At 55.7% G+C, this 18727-nt stretch overlaps 1 protein-coding gene across 1 annotated transcript in view; it reads right to left on the reverse strand.

The window, feature by feature from the left end:
- COL22A1 (collagen type XXII alpha 1 chain) overlaps positions 1-18727 on the reverse strand; it is a 241314-nt gene that overhangs the window by 97668 nt on the left and 124919 nt on the right. The window contains exons 26-35 of the mRNA XM_057735587.1: positions 18147-18200; positions 14474-14518; positions 13669-13731; positions 13151-13204; positions 9908-9949; positions 7141-7173; positions 4096-4149; positions 3778-3831; positions 2940-2993; positions 894-947 (exon numbers count right to left, since the gene is read on the reverse strand). Coding sequence (XP_057591570.1) covers positions 894-947; positions 2940-2993; positions 3778-3831; positions 4096-4149; positions 7141-7173; positions 9908-9949; positions 13151-13204; positions 13669-13731; positions 14474-14518; positions 18147-18200 — 507 coding nt within the window. The remainder of the gene's footprint in view (positions 1-893; positions 948-2939; positions 2994-3777; positions 3832-4095; positions 4150-7140; positions 7174-9907; positions 9950-13150; positions 13205-13668; positions 13732-14473; positions 14519-18146; positions 18201-18727) is intronic.

The raw sequence follows: 18727 nt of genomic DNA on the forward strand, positions 1-18727 counted from the left end.
GGGGCTCCTGGAAGTCTGTGGCTGGCCCTGCGGCGGGGAGGGAGACGTGATACGGGCGAGGTCCAGCAGTATCCACAGCAACCACTAATCACGTGCCTCAGTCTCCCCGTGCCTCAGTCTCCCCGAGTAAAATACTAACATCCGCCTCCCGGGGTCATGAGGAGTCAATGGTGAACATGTGTAAAGCACTTAGAACAGTGCCTGGCACGCAGAGGCCCACAGCTGTCCTCTGAACCGCTGTGATTATTAACAGAAAGCTTGGTGACTGCACGGGACCGGCCTCAATCTATTTCAGGAGCTCAGTTCTCTGCTGCCCGTGACTAGATGCCTTTGGGTGTTTTACGCACGTGTTGAAATCAAAATCAACGTCTCGGGTGGCTCCTAAAGCTGGTTCACGAGCAGACCCCTGGGCCCCCCACGGGCGAGGCAGTCTCTGCACGTGAAGTGCAGCGGGACACGGAGGGGGACCTGCCCAGCCCCCGCTCTCCATCCTGAAGACGGAAAAGCTGAGGCCTCCGGGAGCCCCCCGCAGAGGCCTGCCCGTCGGTGAGCGGCAGAGCTGTGGCCAGACCCTGGGCAGCCCGCCAGTCAGGGCCCTTCCTCTTGTGCAGGTTCGTCCTGTTTCTTCTCAGGCTGATTCCAACCTCAGTCACGCTCACAGGCTTTCTGCAGCTACAACAGCTTCATGCCCCACCCAGAGAGCTCACGAGTTACTGAGGACCTTGGGGTGGGGACTTTCTAGGTGACACCCGTTTCTCCCACCTGTGGAGTGGGAGTAAGGGGGCTACACCCCCACGTTTCCTGGAGCATAAATGAGGTAACTCGGGGGGCGGGCACTGCGGATCCACAGCCAGTGTGGGTGTCCCCGCCCCTCCATCACCCCGATCACTCACCGCACTTCCTAGGGGGCCGCTGGGACCAGGAGGACCTACAGGTCCAGGAGCGCCCTACGTGGAGGCGGAAGAAAGTCAGAAAGGCCCACGGTACTCAGCTCCCCAAGGTTTCCTCCAAATCTGCCTCCTGGGCTTCCTAGGTGGCGCAGTGGTTAAGAATCTGCCTGCCAATGCAGGGGACACAGGTTCGATCCCTGCTCCAGGAAGATCCCACATGCCACGGAGCAACTAAGCCCGTGTGCCAAAAAAAAAAAACAAAAACAAAAACAAATCTGCCTCCTGCTCGTCCTCCCCGATTTGCTGGAAATGCTTCTCATCTGAAACTCCCTCCGCAGATGAGATGAACCTCCTGTCCGGGTGCTGCAGCGCCCCAGCTAGCCAAGCCTCAAAGGAGCAGGATTCCAGCACAGAGGTGGGAGACAGGAGGGCGGAGGAAGCCTAGGAGGTTCCTTAAGACCACGGCAGGGAGGTGTGTGCTGGGGGGCGGGGGCAGGGCAGGCAGGAAGGCCAGCTGCCGTCTCAGGTGGGCTCTGGCCTCGATCCTCACCGTGTGGGGGAAAGGAAACCCCCAAAATGGAACAAACTCTTCAGATCTGAGTCTCAGAGAAACAAGCTCTGGTAGAACGCAGGTCGACTCCAAGGGCACGAACAAGCCTCGGGGACCAGGGAGAGGACACGGACCGGTGAGGCGGCCATGGGTTGGACAGGACGAGGCACCCCCGGGGAAGATGCCAGGAGGAGAGACCAGGCTTGGTGGCCAACCGCTGGCAGAGGGACGAGGGGGCGTTCACGGGCAGGGGGGGGAGGTGGCAGAAGCCTGAGCGGGCCTCGGCAACGCTGCTCTCGGTCTGGCTGTCTCTGAAGACGCGGGTGCTGGTCACGGAACAGGGGCACTGAGGGGGGAAAGCCTGCGTGTGTGTGTGTGTGTGTGTGTGTGTGTGTGTGTGTGTGTGTGTGTGTGTGTGTGTGTGTGTGTGTGGTGTGTGTGTGTTGGATTTGGCTGGCAAATCACGGCATGCTTCCTGGAGGAAGTGGATTTGAACACTGACGGTTGGACACGTGCATGAGGGGAGAGGGGGGTAAGGACACTCGGATGGGTCCTCACCACGGGGACAGGGACGCAGGGGACTCGCAGTACTGACGCCCCCTCATGCTCCTGCCAGTCCGTCCCCCCCCCCCCACCTACACTTGGCTTCCATCTCCCCCCAGGCTGCACAGGGGCCGGGTCTCCCCAGGACCAAGGAGGAGCCGGCCATGTCCCTTCTCTGGGACATCCACACCGCTCACCGTCCATAGCTGACCCCGTTCCCACTAAGTTACGTGCGCGGGGGGCCGGGTCGTGCAAGCACGTTGCAGCCGGGTACGCGGGGCCTGCGGTCCTACCTGCCTGGTGCCACTGCTGCTCTAACTGCCACCACCTCTCCAGGGAGCCCCGGCGGGAGGCGGCCTCCACCTGCCTCCCACCAGCTCCGCGGAGAAGCCTGGGCTCGGTGGCCCTGCACCACGAGACAGAACTCTAGTCAGCACTCAGGGGCGCGAGTGCCAAGCCCACCGGGAGTCTGGGCCTGAGGGAGGTGAGGCCGGAGCGGCGTGTGCGTGAAGGCACACATCTGCGTGCCTTGCCGGGCCTGCGGGAGCTGCATTTACGCGTGTTTCTATATTCACGTGGGTTTACACATACGTGTGTGCATCACGGTATGTGTGTATCATGGTGTCCGAAGGCGTGGATGTGGGTGTGCACGTGGGTGGGTGTGCTTCTCGGAGTGACAAGCTCGTCTGCGAGTGGGTGTCTGCGTGTGTCCATGTGCGCATCACACACGTGCATGCAGGAGGAGATCTCTTCCGTGGGCCGGCAGGTGGACGGAGCCCCGAGGTGCTGGGAACGTGGCGGAGGCCGCCACGTCTCTGGTCCCGGCTGCGCAGGAGGCCCCGGCCCCGGCCAGCCCTCCAGCGGGGACGGCACTTGCCCGCACTCCGCTGAGCGCTGGGAGCCGGGGGGCAGGTGCTTGGCCCACACCCCCTCCTGTGGGACCCGGGAGGACTCACAGGGTTCCCAGCTGCTCCAGGCGTCCCCTGCGGGCCTTCTTGTCCCTCGGCACCCTGTACGGGAAATGAAACAGGAAGGTGAGAAGCCACAGGCAATCCTGTCCTCGGCCCCACGCAGGGACATTGGGACATCTTCGTCCTCAGAATCAGGTGATCCAGACTGAAGGGCAGGGAGCAGGGTCTGAAGGTACAGAGATGGCAGCTCCTGGCCTCCGCTATCTTTCTCCATCTTCACCAGCCCTGGGACACAGGCAGCAGCCCACCCTTCACCAGCGCAGAGGGACAGGCCGGCCCAGGCACTCACAGCCAGCCACTGGCCCCTGGGACCTGAGCCCAGACAGGCCACTCCCACAGGGACTCTCGGAAAACATAAACCACTGCCCAGCAAGGAGCCAGTGAAGAAGCCCAAACTGAGAGAAATACAATCAAAATGCTAACACACACCAGATGTCATTTAAACTGGAGCTGCCAATCAGGGTTGGGAGGGAGGAGGGGACCTCCTGCATCTGAAAAGCCTCAAGGAGCCAGGACCCCCTGGTCCGGCAGGGAGAGGCGGCAGGAACCGAGCTCCCCTAAACCGACACTTCGGCGACAGGGTAACGACATCCTGGGGTCCAGGGGCAGGACCTGCCCCCGGGGGCTGCGTTTTGGGGTGCTTTGTGAGGTCCTCTTTGCCCAAAGGCACTGGACCCACAGTTCCAGCAGCGCCTATGGCAGCGCCCCTGGTGGACACTCCCGGAATGCCAGGCGAGAGGCGCCCGCAAGGGATGGAGGCGCTGGTGGGGCTGGCGGGGATTTGGGGTCTAGGAGACAACAGGTGGATGTAGGGTTCTCTTACCGGTGGTCCAATGGGCCCGCGGGGCCCCAATTCTCCAGGGTGACCCTGTGACCCCTGCAATGAAACAGCCCATCAATGGACGAGGACACAGCCTTGCTCTGGGCAGATGGGGGAGGTATGGACACACGCAATGGGTACAATTTGAGATCCGTGGAGGGGGCGTCCTCGGACCCCTGAGGGAGGAGGACGGGGCCACATTCGGTTCAGCCGGGCTCCTGTGCGCAGTTCAGACCTGCGGCCGCTCAGCCCTCAGACATCACATCTCAGGGAAACCGCCGCGCAGGTGAGGGGCGCGGGGCAGGGGCGCGCGGCACTCACCGGCTCCCCGGGCGCGCCGGGATCGCCCTTCTCTCCTTTGGGCCCTGGTTCTCCCTGTTGGCAGAGAAGCACCGAGTACAGCAGACGGGCTCGGCCCACTGTCAGGCCGGCCACGCTGACCTTCCCATCCTGCACATGCACCTTCGGTTGCAGAAGGCAGCACAGCCAGCCCTTTGTGGGTTCCACGCTGCTTTCTCTACCCACACACATGCACAGATTTCGGAGACCTTACCCCCAAGGCTCCTGCCTGTCCCCCCACAAGCTCATCACTGATCCCTGAGTTAGTGACTGCATGGCCCTGGGCTGGGGTCCCCACTCCCTCTGTATCAGCTGTTGAGTGGCACCCGCTGGGTCCGCCTCGGAGAGCTGTGCCCGGATTAAATGAGGTTGCTCTTGCACGGAGGTTTTCAACAGAGGCAAGCTCATTCCTTCTTCTAGAATCGCCACTTCCCACCAGCTCAGAACAACACACTCTGGCTTCAGTGACCAGACAACAATATCCTTATCTCTAGCAGGGGCTCCTCCTAGAAAATTTCCCTGGGGGTTGGGGCGCAGGGGCGGGGATTTGCAAAACTCTTTTGTCTGGTCCTCGTGTCACTGGCAATACAACCTTTAAAGATGAAAGGGTTTACGGGATGGATCTGGGTGACAAACAGGGAAGGAATCTGCACACGCTTTCTGCTGGCGGGAGGGACTGTGGGTGGGAGGAGGTGGGCTCAGGACCCAGGAGCAGTCAGGCCAGGCCAGAGAAGGGACCCCGGGGACTCAGAGGCCAGATGCTCAAGGCGTTTGTTTCATCCCAGGGCCTGAGAGCCAGGGGGCAGAGCCTTCACTGCGGGGTTGCACAGCAGGCGCCCATCAGGAGCTTCTGGGCGTTGAACGCAGGGGCATCTTTCTCCTCCGACTGCCCCCCACGGGCGACATCAGCCAGGCCAAATCCCCCTCTCGGGGCTCAGGAAAGGCAGGGCCCTCGCTGGGCGTATGGGAATCCTCTGCAGGCTGAGGGGGTGGAGTCAGACTGCCTTCCTGAGGTGGCTGCTTCTAAACCAGTTACAAAGCCCCACTTAAGTTCTCGACAGTAATGTCTCCAAGCCTGAGGCTGCCTGTCCCTCCCTCCTCCAGCTAAGGAATGGGTTCCCTCTCCTCTCTGCCATCTCCAGACCTGCCCACCACCTAACAGCCCTGCTCTGTTCTCCACAAACTGCCGTCACCATGCCACCTCGAGGCCTCCCCAGCTGGGGTCCCCGACATCCCCAGAAGGCTTCTCAATCCTGGAGCAGAAGGAGCTGGGGCTTTCCTTCCAGCCCTCCGTCCCATTTCTATTCCCCTTCTTAAATGACGTCGCAAACTTTGCCAGCCCTCCAAATCTCCCAGGCCCTCCCCGTGTGCACACAGCTGAGGAGAGCAGGGAGAAGTCAAACAGAAGAATATCTTTCACAACCATCAATATAATCACGGTTACCATGGCAACAGGCAGCCCCCAGAGGGATTCATGCAAAAATCCACAATGAATCTTTTTTTTTTCATAGACACTATTTCCCTGCTGTGCATCTGCAAGTGGCTTCCTGGTTTCTGCACAGCTCAGACCATGCAGGAAAGTGTCACCACCGGGACTCAAAGGGGAGGCTGGGCAGACTGCTGGCTCCCTCTCATCCCTCCCCATGGGAACACCTTGGAAAGCATCTCTATGGAGCAATTCCTTTAAGCAGAGGCTGGTTGTGTAGGTTTGGCTCAAGATTTAGGGACTCAGGGTGGGCATGAGGGAGGGAGACCCAGAAGAGGGAGGGCAGGAGGCATCGTGTGGGTGGATGTGGTCCTGGAAGAGGGAGACAGACACGATGGAGCCGGAGCCACCTGCCTGGTGGGCCTTGAACCTCGGCACCAGGGGAGGCAGCAGCTCGGCCAGGGCCTCATGGCTGACAACTACATCTCAACTGCTAACTCCAGGAAGGCCCTTTGTGAGGTGCTTTGCTCTTTGGACCCACGGGCCATCACCCGTGACCCGGGAACAGGGATGACCGGGGCAATGCCTGCATCGTGCCCGCCGCATTCAAGGCTCTCCTGCTCTGACTCTTTGAGCCCTTCCTTTGAGAGAGGAGAGGACCCAGCCAGAGCCCCCAGCCTGCTCTTCCCCCAGCATCTCCCAGCCGGCACTGCCCAGCGACGGCCCTCCCCCCTCGCTTCCTCCCTGCTCCTCCTCCAAGGCAGCTCCAAGCCCTCCTTCTCTTTCTGCAATGATTTTGGCAGCAACTCAATCTTTCTCTCTACTCTGTTCTTTTCCATCAGATACAGGTTCTTTTTAGCTTCTTATGTTGTAGCTATTTAATAGTGGAAACACGGACGTGGACCCTCCACACAAGCCCCTCCGCCGCCACAGGTGGCGCAGCGGGTCAAGTCCTAACGAGGGAGAACCGAGTCCTTGAGAGCAAAGGAATAAAGGAGGCGTGTCTGCTGACCTCAGTGCTGCCACGCGCAGGAACAGACCCTGAACATGCTTATTTTCACAGGAGCCACTCATGGAAAGAGGAGGGAAAGGTACTGGAGGGTGCACCCATGGTGAGCATCCTTTTCCGTCAGGTGCTTCCCTCTTTATAAGAAGCCACAAGCTCCACGCAGGCTCAGTCCATGCTGTCCTCTGAGCAGCCCCTCCTAGACCTGTGCCCTCGAGGCCTCCAGGCCCCGGTCCCCTCCCTGTGGACACCCACTGAACTGCCTGCTCTGATCTTCCATCTTCTGCCGGCCCAGCCACTCTCTGTGTAGTGAGGAGGTAACTTCACCCAAAGAGAGGGCTGGCCTTCACCCTTGGCTACTGGGAGGCAACCCCCAGACCCCTGGAATGTCCTGTCCGACTCTGAGTTGGGTCCTTGCAGGGCCCGTCCCCGCCAGCTGTCAGGACAAGGTCAGGAAGCCCGGATGCCTGGCAGCAACGGGCACAGAGAGGCTGAGAGTCAGGACGCAGCCCAGTCCCAGCTCCCGGAGCCTCGTGGACGTTGCGGGCCAGGCTGGGGGGACACCAGGAAGCACTGAGGTGCTGCCGCTACTTACAGGCATCCTTGGGTGTGGTGTGAACAGGGACGTCTGAAAAGGAAACCACAGAAATGAGAAAGACATGAATTGACATTAAGGACCTGCCTCTGACAGATTTACCAAGTGAAAGAATGCAGCCCCGAGGGCTCCTTTAATGATGATTAGTTTCGACAGTTAGGATCCCACACACTTTTCAAGTCCCTGAACGTGTATTAAGTCGGGAAAGCACAGCGGTTAGTCCCAGGGCCTGAGCTCAAACCCTGTCACCCCCACCTAACACCGTGTGAGCCTGGACACCTGCCAGCTCCTCTGTTCTCATCGGTGAAATGAGGATGGAACACCCTCCACGCGGTGTGGCGGGACGCAAAGGAAGCATCCACGCGAGGAATCGGAGCCGCGCCCGGGACACTGGTGCCTCCAGCAGAGTCTGCTTGTCACCGTCAGCAGCTACTGGCAATGACGCAGGTGACAAGGAAGCCGGGCTGCAGGGCTCAGCGCTGGGCACCGGGAACCCAGCTCATGCAAACTGCCTGTCCCAGCAGCTGAAGACCCCGTGGACTGGCCCCTGCGTGGCCCTCCTTCCATGCTGCAAAAATACCTCCTGGGAGGCCTGCTTTCTCCTGCCTCAAAACTTCTGCACGCACTGCTCCTCTGGCCTGGACCACGCTTCCCTTCTCCTTTATCTGAGTAAACCCACCCTTCAGGGCTGGTGTTTGAGTGTCCTGTCTTCAAAGATCCCTCTCCCCATCCCCCACTCAAATATAAATTAGGCCCCCTTGCTATGCACCCCGCTCTTTGCCTTGATACCATTTACTCTAATTTGCAAGATCTGTTTGTCTGGGCCGCCATGTGATGAGTTTTTCGCCCTGACTATTCTATAAGCTCCACAGCGTCCAAACTTTGCCAACGTCCGCCTCACGGCAGGTGCTCAAATGAAAACGAGTGGACGAGAGGACATCATGGATTCTAGTCTCAAGACACAATGAAGTCAACAAGGAAGGAAAAAGATTTCCTAAACTTTGTCCTCCGTGTTTCCAATCCGTCTCTTCCCCAGAAGAAACCACCGTTTTCCAGGTGAGCCTCTTTTACACATGTTGTATGTATTTCCATCAAATCACGAATGACTAGAAATGCAGACCTTTGCATGCGAGTTGTACAAAGAGTAGCGACAAGCACTGTTATCCGTGGTTGTTGCCGTGGACGAACTTCTCTATTCTGCACAGTGACCCTAAGCGGTAGGTTATCTGTTTTTGCCCTGCTTTTATGTGTAAGAAAAGTGAAAAAGTGAAGGAGGGAGAAGGAAACTACTTACTGAAGAGCACACAGCCAGCGAACGCTGGGCATCACGTTGGTGGGCTGCGGAGTCTGTGTTCGCTTTCACACACACACATTGTGATTCATCAGTCAGCGTTTCTACTTCACTTTTCTTGAATACTGGCATGTTTTTAAAGCCCTATACATAGTGCACGTGTATGTGTTTATTTTTATGAAGGAGGATTCCATAATATGCATATTCCGTGGTTTAGTTAATTCTTTGCTTCTGGTAATGTAGGTTGCCTGCAATTTTTCATTATAAGCAACACCACAATGTACATTCTTGTATGTGATTTTTTAAATACACACAAGGCAAATACTTCTTTATGCTAGATGCCTAGAATGGAATCTCTGATCTAATGGGTAGATACTTTATGAAGAGTTAATGCTAAGTAACTTCTCAAATAAGTGTTACTAATACACCTCCCACCACACGGGAGTGCTCACTGCCTGCAAGCCTACCTACATTAAGTATCAACAGTCTTAAACAACAATTTTATACGGCTAGTTCTGACTCTAAGTTTGGTTCTGGGATTCTTGCTGAGTCTCGTTTTGAGGGGCAGGCGTGTGGGGAGGAGACAATGGTGGCACCATGATGTAACATACATAAAAACCGCAGAAGACGGATCTCTGCCCCACTGCAAATGGGACTGCTGGGGTTCAGGCCCTCATCTCCTGCCCTCTGTATGCGACAGTCCCCTGCTCTGGCTGCTAACTGACCAATCCCTACATGCCCCGTCATGGCCAGCACCTGGAGTCATGTTCGTCTCCCCCGAAATTATCCCATCAAAGCACAGAATATCAAGGCTGGGAAGAAAGTCACATGAAAAAAAAAAACATGTGAACTATGTTCACATATTTATATAGCCTTTGTTTGTTTATTCAGTATTTATTATGTACCAGAAACTGTGCAATGTACCTTCTATTGTTTCAGTTAATTTTCACTACAAATGTACAAGATAGCTGGGTAGAACATTTTTTCTTAACAGATGAGAAGACCAAGTCTTTTCGACATTAAATGACTTGTCTAAGACCACAATGCCGGTGACTGGCACAGCCAGGATTCAAACCCACTTTTTTTTCTGGTTCCAAAGCCCAAGCTCTTACTCACTACTGAACCCCAGCGCACAAGGCCTACCCTCAGACCTGCAGAGGGTGGAGGCGTGAGTCACGGCCCTGTGTCTGTCCTGCAGTCTCACCCTGGACCAACTGCTTCTTGTCTCTGGACTTGTTTCCCCACATGCAACAGGTGGGTGCGGGTGCTCGGGGAGCAGCCAGCCTTCTAATAAGCAGTAACTGTGTTTGCCCAATACCGTAAATCAATACGCACAAGGTGGTTCTTAGAGAAGCTTATGCATTTTTGGATTAGAAGACCTAGGGATAGGTCTAGCTATTAGCAGACTCCCTTAAAAAGACGTTTATAACTAAGTGGCATGTGTGCAGAAGAAGGATTAGAAGCGGAGTCACTTACAGTGCCAGGTAATCCGGGGGGGCCGGCTGGTCCCACTTCACCCTTGAAGAAGAAATGGAAAATAAATTACCATTAACCCTGCTGCCAACTCTGCTTAGTCGGGGATACCCTTCCCAAGACAACAGAATCGCCCACTCTGCCTCTGCCTTGATTGACAGGTAGATAGATAGACAGATACATAGACAGACAGATTCCAAATAATAAAATATTTCAGACATATCAGAGCCTTGTTTTGAGAAGGATCTATGCTGGCATGTGTAGCTGTAGAATGTTTATATCACTATATACTATTTCATGGTGCATATGGAAATAAAGTGATCCATGATCCACCCTTCTTTTTTAGAATAAATTACTCCTTTTTTATTTAAACTTTTAACAGATAACTGACTGTTTAAAGTAAAAACAATGCCAATGTATTATGGGTGTTATAACACAGGAAGAAGTGACATGTATGCCAACAATGGCACAAAAGCTAACAGGGAGAAATGAAGACACACTGTTACATGGTTCTTATATTTATATATGAGGTGGTATAACAGCACCTAAAGATTTAATTGTGGTAAGTTAAAGATGTATGTGATAAACTTTAAAGCAATCACTAAAATAAAACAAAAAGGTTATAACTAATAAACCAACGAAGGCGATGAAATGGACATGATCCGTCTTCCTCTTGATGACATCTATGTGATTTCCCACCTGCTGCAGCCATAACTCTACTGCAGCAAACCTCCCCACACCGTGCCTGGAGCCCAAAGGCTTGAGCTCCCTTAGAGCTGCCCCTCTGGGCCCTGCCCCACCCTCTTGGAAGAGGACAGGCTCTTCTCAGGGGCCTGAGGGGCGACAAGTACATTCCTGTAAACAGCACAGGCTTGGGAGTTCAATCACCTGAGCTTGAAACCGAACTCTACCATTTTACACGTTATCTTACTTCTGCTGGCTTGTTTTCCTCTGTGCAAAATAATGCCAAGAGTACACACAGCTCACAGCATCACCTGGGGACCGAGTGAGATCTTCGGGGGGGCCAACAAGGAGAAAATTGTTGTTACATTTGCTCCGAGGAAAGGAGGTCACTGGGCTGCTCCACCAGGAGGAACGGTCCCCAAAGCCCATCATTGCAGGTGAGCCACGGTGGTGTCAGGACGTGGATGTCGATGCCCAGGTGTGTTCCTAGCAGCCCAGGGTCAGGCCTGTTGCAGGCCTGGGTCCACTCGTGGTTATTAGTGGGCAAATGAATGAAGTTGGCTGAGAGAGAGACAGGGCTGCTCTTAGTAACACTAATATGATAATAAAGAGTAGTTACATTGTTTTCTAGGATTGTCTCCATGGTTATATAGGATTTAATTGCAGGTACCAGCTTCCTCTCCTATATGCGTTAACTCCTGTAATCTCCATCTAAATGCCTATGACAGAGATGCTTTCGTGCTCCCATTTCATGGGTGAGGAAACTGAAGCATGACCACTCATGCATCTGCCCACGGTCACACAGCCAGCAAGTGGCTCAGCCTGGTTTGAAACTCAGAACCCAAACCCATAACTACTTACTATGCAGCACTGCTCTAAGGTTCCAGAAGCTTCAGAGAGAAAAACACTTTCTCAGTGCTATTTGCATTATCATCTGAGTTTACCCAATTCTCCTCATCACACTGCTGGCCTCCTGCCCCAGAACCAATCTCATCCAAACCAATCGACCCTACGTGAAAAACTCCAAACAACCAGAGCTGAGTGTTTCCCAGTGGAATGTATGAACAGACATAAACAAGAAGAGGGCTGGTGAGAGTCTCTAACCCCGAGGGCCTCGGGACCACCTTTCTGGAAGAGCCTCCCCCGCCCCAGTGCTGTGAGGTGAAGGAAGGACCAGTGGGCCAAGGGGGCAGAGCCCAGGCAGCTCTCTGACTTAGAGAGAGAAAGATGCCTGGCTGGAGAAGGGTCTTTGAGTCCTGGAGTTAACAGGACTGGCCTGGGTTCCCAGCCCAGCTTCTCCACAGTTGAACTCTCTAAGCCCTGGCTGACACAGAAGCAATACCACCCTACTTTCCAAGATGTCCCGGGGTCAAAATGCTCACAGTGGCTGGTGGGGAGGGAGTGGACCAGAGAACTGATGCAGGGATGCTCAAGGCATAGTCAGAAGGGGGCAATGTTGCTTTAATGTCTTATTTTAGTTTTTTTTTTTTTTTAACCAGAATTGTCTATTATTACATATTTCTCTAGAGGAAAAGAAAAGCAGGCCAGATTCTTTGGAAGCTTGAATGTGATTCTGCTGTGGCCCTGGCAATTCTGCCAAAGCAATAAAAGCAGCTTAATGGTCTCGCTGAGTCCTCTGCATCCTGGAAATGAGTTTCTCAAATAAAAATTGCATTTCTGAAAAGTCCAGGAGAGCAGCAGGCATGAATGGCTTACCCACAAAAGCCCTTTCCATTCCAGGATCTCTATTTATAGATCCCAGGTCTGTCCAGAACAAAGCCCTCAGCCTTCGGCTGGAGAGGGAGATGGGAGCTGAGAAAGGTCGAGGGCAGGAGAGCAGGGCCCTGGCAGGCAGAGAGTGCAAACTTGGGAGGGAAAGGTGACAGCACCCACCATGCAGGGCAGGGGTGAGGGCATGGCCCCCCGAGGGTGTGGCCGCTTCGCAGGCTGCCCTCGGGGGGCCAGGCTGGTGTGAGGTGTGGACCTGCTCGGAGCCAGGACACTGGGCCTGGACTGAGGTCAGGTCTCGACTCCACCACCCTCCATTCATGCAGCCTTGGGAAAGCGGCATGGCCTTTCTGTGCCTCAGTTTCCTCATCTGTAAACTGGAGGTGTGGCTGATAACACGACCCCTCTCCCAGCTGTCACGAGTGTCACCTAGGTCACTACCACGCAGTGCTTCCCACAGTCCTGGTGCCCAGCGGGCCCCGCCCCCGCGGGCAGGTTCCTGAAGGCCGACTGTATTCTTTATTCTCTACCCCTTCCTGTAAGAGACTCGAGCATCCACAGACTTCAGTATCTGCGAGGACTCCCTGAACCACCCGCCCGTGGATACCGACCTGTGTTAGAGGCACTCTTTTCAGGCCAGCAAAGGAGGTGCAGGGAGGTCCGATAAGATGCTCAGAACCACGCACCAGGTGGAGCCAGGATTGCAACCCCGGCCACCACTCTGACTCCAAGAACGGCGCTCTCTCCACCAAACTGCAGGCAACATGCACAGACCACAGAAGGGAGGCTCTGCAACTCACGGGACTGATGAGCAGGACAGGCAGCAGCTCCTACCTTTTCACCCTGGTCACCTTTCAGTCCTGGGAGTCCCAGTTCCCCTTTCTCTCCCTACGCAGAAAGATAAAGTCAGGGAACATTAGACCTCAACTGAGTGTAACGGCTGCCTCTTCCAGGTGAGAGCACGGGGACCTTGGGCAACATATTGTTTTTCTCCCCAACCTGGGCCTGCCACGGTGAACACCAAGTTTGAGGGATGTCCTGTCAGTGACGTGTGAGGCACCTGATTCTGCATCTGGTACCTGAGAGATGACCCCACCCACCATTCCCATGAATTTCATCCAAGGATAGTCCACCCTTTTCAGAGAGATCCTGCAGCACTGTCCTTTTGATCCAGCCCATGGACCACGGCGGCCTGACCTCCATCCTTTTCTTCTCCATAAACACTGGGAAATACGCTCTAATCCCAGCCTGAACCGCCCCCCACCCCCCAAGGGCCCAAGACTCCAAAGGGGGCTGCTCCCCTCGGGGAACAGGCACAGTGGCCCTGCTGGGAGGACACCGCCGCCACTCACCTGTTCTCCTCTGTCTCCCCTCGTGCCCGGGAGTCCTGGAGAGCCTGGCCGCCCGGCCTCCCCCTGTGGAAAGAACACGGTGTCGGTGTTCAGGGGCCCTCAGCAAGGGGGCTCCCCCGTGGGCTGGGGTGAGGGACCCGTGCCCTCTACCGCCTGCTGTCGGGCCCCGCAGACACCTCTGGCGCAGTGCAGGTAACGTGGGGAGCAAATTCCACACAGGTCGCTCGTGGGGCGTCCCCAAGTCGTTCTCACTGTGCTACTCCCTCTCCCCGGAACCCTTGCCTCCCTTCTCTTGTTTCCATTTGTTTGTTTTTTTAATATTTATTTATGTATTTGGCTGCAGGATCTTTAGTTGTGGCTTGTGGGCTCTCGGTTGCGGCATGAATGTGGGATCTGGTTCCCTGACCAGGGGTTGGACCCGGGCCCCCTGTGTTGGGAGCACGGAGGCTAAGCCGCTGGGCCACCAGGGCAGTCCCTCGCTTCTCTCGTTGTCTGACTCCTCATCCCTTTGGATGAGCCACGATGTCACCTCCCGGCCACCTCGCCTGGCATTCCCCCCGTCTGAGTGAGGGGCTCCCAGCCACCCACACACATGCCGCCACGCGCTGCATCTGTTCAGCTGCTCCTGGCCGCCGGGGCGACCTCAGTACCCTCCCCCCCGGGCGACAGACGCATGGGACGTGCCGACAGCCGGGGGTGCACGTGTGCGTGCGTGCCAGGAGCGGGGGAGCTCCGGGAGACAGCGGACACAGGCGTGGTTTACACAACAAATGCACGCGCTCAACCCGTGAAGGGAGGGACAGACCTTCTCTCCAGGTTGGCCCGCCAGGCCCTGCTCCCCAGCTTCACCCTGGAGACAGAATAACAGACACCCCGTCATTTTCCACTCACGTTACGGAGACGCCTGTCACCCCAGCCGGCCCCACACACCCAGGGCCCCTGCAGCCACGCCCTCGAGTCTCACACAGGCAGCACAAGCGTCACAGGCTCTGAAGACCCCGGCAGTTAGCATTTCTGGAGAGAGCGCGTCCACACTCCCCCCACCCCCGTTGTCTTTTGCTTCCCTCAACAGAAACAGCTGGAATTGCCAGCGTTCACACAGGTCAAATCCACGCATCCTGAATCTAAACACCTACAGTGCAAAACAACCAGGAGCCGAAATCTGTGAGTCCCAGAGCCACCCCAACTCTGAGGTTTGCGACCCTCGAGGGAAACCGAGACCCCAGGCCAGGTGCAGGGATGGAGAAGCTGCTGTTGAAGTTGTCCGAGCTGACTGGCCGGCCCACGGCTATCATGCAGACGCGTGGGTAGACACAGGCAGCTCGTGGTGCAGGAGCCCACGAGCAGGTGGGAGGGCCAGTTCCTTCTCGCACAGTGTGTTACAGTAAAGGCCAGGCTTGGGTCAAATGCTGTTAAACATCCAAACTTCCATTGGAGAGCAAGCCCCAGCAGGCATACACTGGTCCCAGTAGCTGGGATGAAGTTTTGTCCTCAGGCATTAGGTTCCTGACTAGCGTTTCGTGGTCACGTTGAAGTGGGAGGTGCAGGACCAGAGGCGCCTGTTTTCTGACCCCACAGCATCAGGCTGCTGTGCTTTCCAGGTCCCTATAGGTCACTGAGGCAAAGAGGCGTGTGGTGGGTAGGGCAGAGGGACTGTAATTTCTAATCAGACGTGTGTCTTGAGAAACACTAACTCGTGGAATGACAATTTCTTTCTAACATTACTGTGGTACTTAGCAAAACCTTTATGTAGATTTCCATAAGGAAATGCGGTTTTCTGATAAATGGACACATGAATGAATGAAAGAGCAGGTGTGGAGACACGTAAAGATTTTCCCTGCAGCTGTGCCACATTCCACTGGTAGTGAAGGCTGTACCGCACATCAGAGAGGAAATTAAAAAAAGAAAGCAAAAGAAACTAAAAGCACTGTTTAGCATTAAGCACACATTCTATCCTGAAGCTCTGGTGCCACCAGGGCAACTGGCGTCTGGAGTCAGTGCATTTAGAAATTCTAGACGCACTCCAGTTCTCCCATCAATTCCCAGTGTTTACAAGCACACTTAGTAAGAACTGCTTTAACCGGAACTGCGCAAATACTTGCTATACAGATTGTCACTTTAAATCTGCTAGGACTGTAACACCTCTGCAGTGGGAGAGGCGATGGGGGGCTGAGTTTGGGTAGAACGCATATTGAAGGCCATCTGAAGTGAATCCGTGCTGTAAATCCCAAGCCAAGCACAGCCCACGGAGGGCCAGGCGGCCTCCTGAATTCTGGACGTGAGCCGACGAGGTCGACGTGTCCCCTCATCCGGCAGCCAGTCTGTTCCCTGCGTGGACTCAAGACCCGCCGTCCAGGACGTGGCCATAATCTTCTTCCAAGGTACTTATCTCTAGCTGGCATGTTGTCAAAATAAAGGAACTAGACCTCCTGCCAGGTCTCCTTTGAAGCTACAAAGTATGTTCTAAAAGCATCATAATGGCAGAAATCCACAGTTTTGAACTTTCCAGAGAAGCTTTTTAGATGTATTGTGCTAGAAATTGTACACAAATGGCAGGTGAGTAACAGACCTCTCTGAATCTCTTGGCCATTGGAGGTGACCGTAAACACAAAACATGTAGAAGGAAAGACGAAAGAAACCCCCGAGGGCACCTCTAGTTTTGCTCCAATACTCCCCATCAAGCGCCTTCACCTGCCGCATCGCGCCCAGGACACGCGACGGGAAAAGACACCCCTGCAGACCACGGCACGGATCGTGGAAATTCACGCGTGTGAGCCCAGGCGGACGTGCCAACTCACAGATGTGAGGACACACAGCTCCATGGAATCAAAAATGGAGAATAACAGTGAACTATGCCAACTCTTTAAGTTCTCTCTGGAGAATGACTGAATTTCAGCCAATCACTCAAACACTGGAAGGCGGCCTTGGTGTGTGTAAGACCACGTGATTCACCCCTAACCAGCACCTCAGGGCAAGGTCTGCATGGACAAAACACAGCACATGACACAGTATTACATTTAAATCGTTGGGGATCATTATATTCTTTTAAAAAACACAGATGTTGAGTCTTAAAACGTGAAGGGCTGCTGTGCTTGCAAGTGGCGACGGGCTGCCTCGCTGTGCACTGACCGGGAGCAGCGGGCCAAAGCCTCAGCAGCCGGAATCCGGGGCAGGGGTGGGGAGGCTGCCCAGGGGACGCGCTCTCCACACGGAGTCCATCGGGCGCCGCTGAGACCGCTGGGGTGCGTCACAACCTGGGCTTGCTCTGCTCCGTTTTCCTTTGGTCTAAAGAATGATCCCGTCTTGACAAAGCGAGGCAGCAGGGAACCTAGGGCCCAGGGATGTGCATCGGCCCTTCCCTGGCCGGCGAGGGGACCCGAGTCCGGCCTCCAGAGCAGCGGGGTCACCACCGGGCTGAGTCCAGGCCACCCCTGTGCCCCTGCTGGGCTGTCTGCTATCCGTCCTCCATCCAGCGACCCTTCACAGAGCCCGCCAGGTGCCTGCCTGTGGGCTGGGGCGGAGGTGACCGAGACCCAGTCACCGCCCGTAACTAGTTCTTACTCCAGTGGCGAGTGAGACGCTATGGGGGGATGGAGAGGTCTCCCCCTGTGATCTCCTATCTGGGCACAAGCTCCTCCAGAAGCACAGGTGCTGTGCATGTGCACACCCCACGTACACACCCCCCCCCACACACACAGTATATACACACACGCACATACGTACACCACACACACGCACGCAGAGTCCAGCCCTCTCTCTTCTGCACCCACTGCACGCTGAGCCCAGGCCGCACGTGAGAGGCTGAGCTGAGACTGAATGAGACCCTGCAGCCCGGCAGGAAAGCCCTGCAGTGAAGCGGAGGCTCCCGGGGGGAGCGGGGATGCCGAGAGACAGTCACCCAAGCCTAGCACGCGGGCCGCCACACCCCCAGGGGGTGCCCGTCCACACAGCACGCGGGCTGGCCTCCGCCGCCCCTCGGATGCACCCTCCACACAGCCGCACCCGCCGGAGCCCCGGGAGGCTGAGCTCCACAGGGGAGACCGGCCGGGCTTCCTGGCCTCCTGCAGGGGTCAGGGGTTAAGGAGCATCGGAGGGAGGGAGAAGCTCAGGGGACAGGAGAGACAGAGCAGGGGGTGCTGTCCCCGGGCCGCTTCCCTACAAGGACGCGCGAGACAGTGACGCCGTCCTCCTTCCCAAGGGCCCCGCTCGCTCGGGGACGCTCTCCTGCAGGCACAGGCTCCCGGGCTGCAGGAACACGCTGCCCTCTTGCTCCTCCGGCCCAGGGGTGGTGTCCCTTGTTGCCATGGACGCCTGCCCCTGCCCTGGGCCTTACAAACAGCCCCTCTGCGATGACCCTGGTCTTCTCCTGACAGACCCCTGCCCATACAGACGCTGTGCTGTCAGCTGTGGTTCACACCCAGCCCCAAACACGCCATTTACAATAACAGACACGATGGGGAAGCAGGCCGAGTCCCTACCCGCGGGCCAGGCTGTCCGGGCAGACCGTCCTCCCCTCTGCCTCCTGGGTCTCCCTGTAAGGAAGGCAGAGAAGAGTAAACGGCAGTGGCCAGGCTTGGAGGAAACAGACTTAGGACTCGCGCCAGGCCGGAAGGAAGAAGACTAATCCCACTTAGGTGTTACTGAACCTCTTAAACTCTGTGTGACCCTGGCGACCCGAAACAGCGGCTCAAAGCACCTCCTAGATGCCATGTTCAGTGGCTCTGCTCTCGGTTTACAAAGACTTCAGTGAATGGAGATGAGGGCTGCAGAGCAGGGAAGATACTTGGTTAGCCCTTATCTTTTGTCTTGAAAGATAAGAGAGGAGCATAGAGAATATTTAGATGAAATGCTCCCAAAATTAAGCTAAATCCACACTTATCCTGTATCTTATGAAAAAGCTGAGCGTCTAAGTCTGCTTATTGACAAGGGTGATGAATTCTCCTGGGATATCCCAAAGGTGCCTTTCAAGGACTGTGGGCATTCAGCCTTGACGTTATGTATGTTTGCTATGAAAAGGTGAAGTTCACTTGTTAAGATGTTGGCTGTACTCTTTTTTAAA

The sequence above is a fragment of the Hippopotamus amphibius genome, chromosome 5 (assembly GCF_030028045.1).
Source record: "Hippopotamus amphibius kiboko isolate mHipAmp2 chromosome 5, mHipAmp2.hap2, whole genome shotgun sequence".
NCBI lineage: Eukaryota > Metazoa > Chordata > Mammalia > Artiodactyla > Hippopotamidae > Hippopotamus > Hippopotamus amphibius.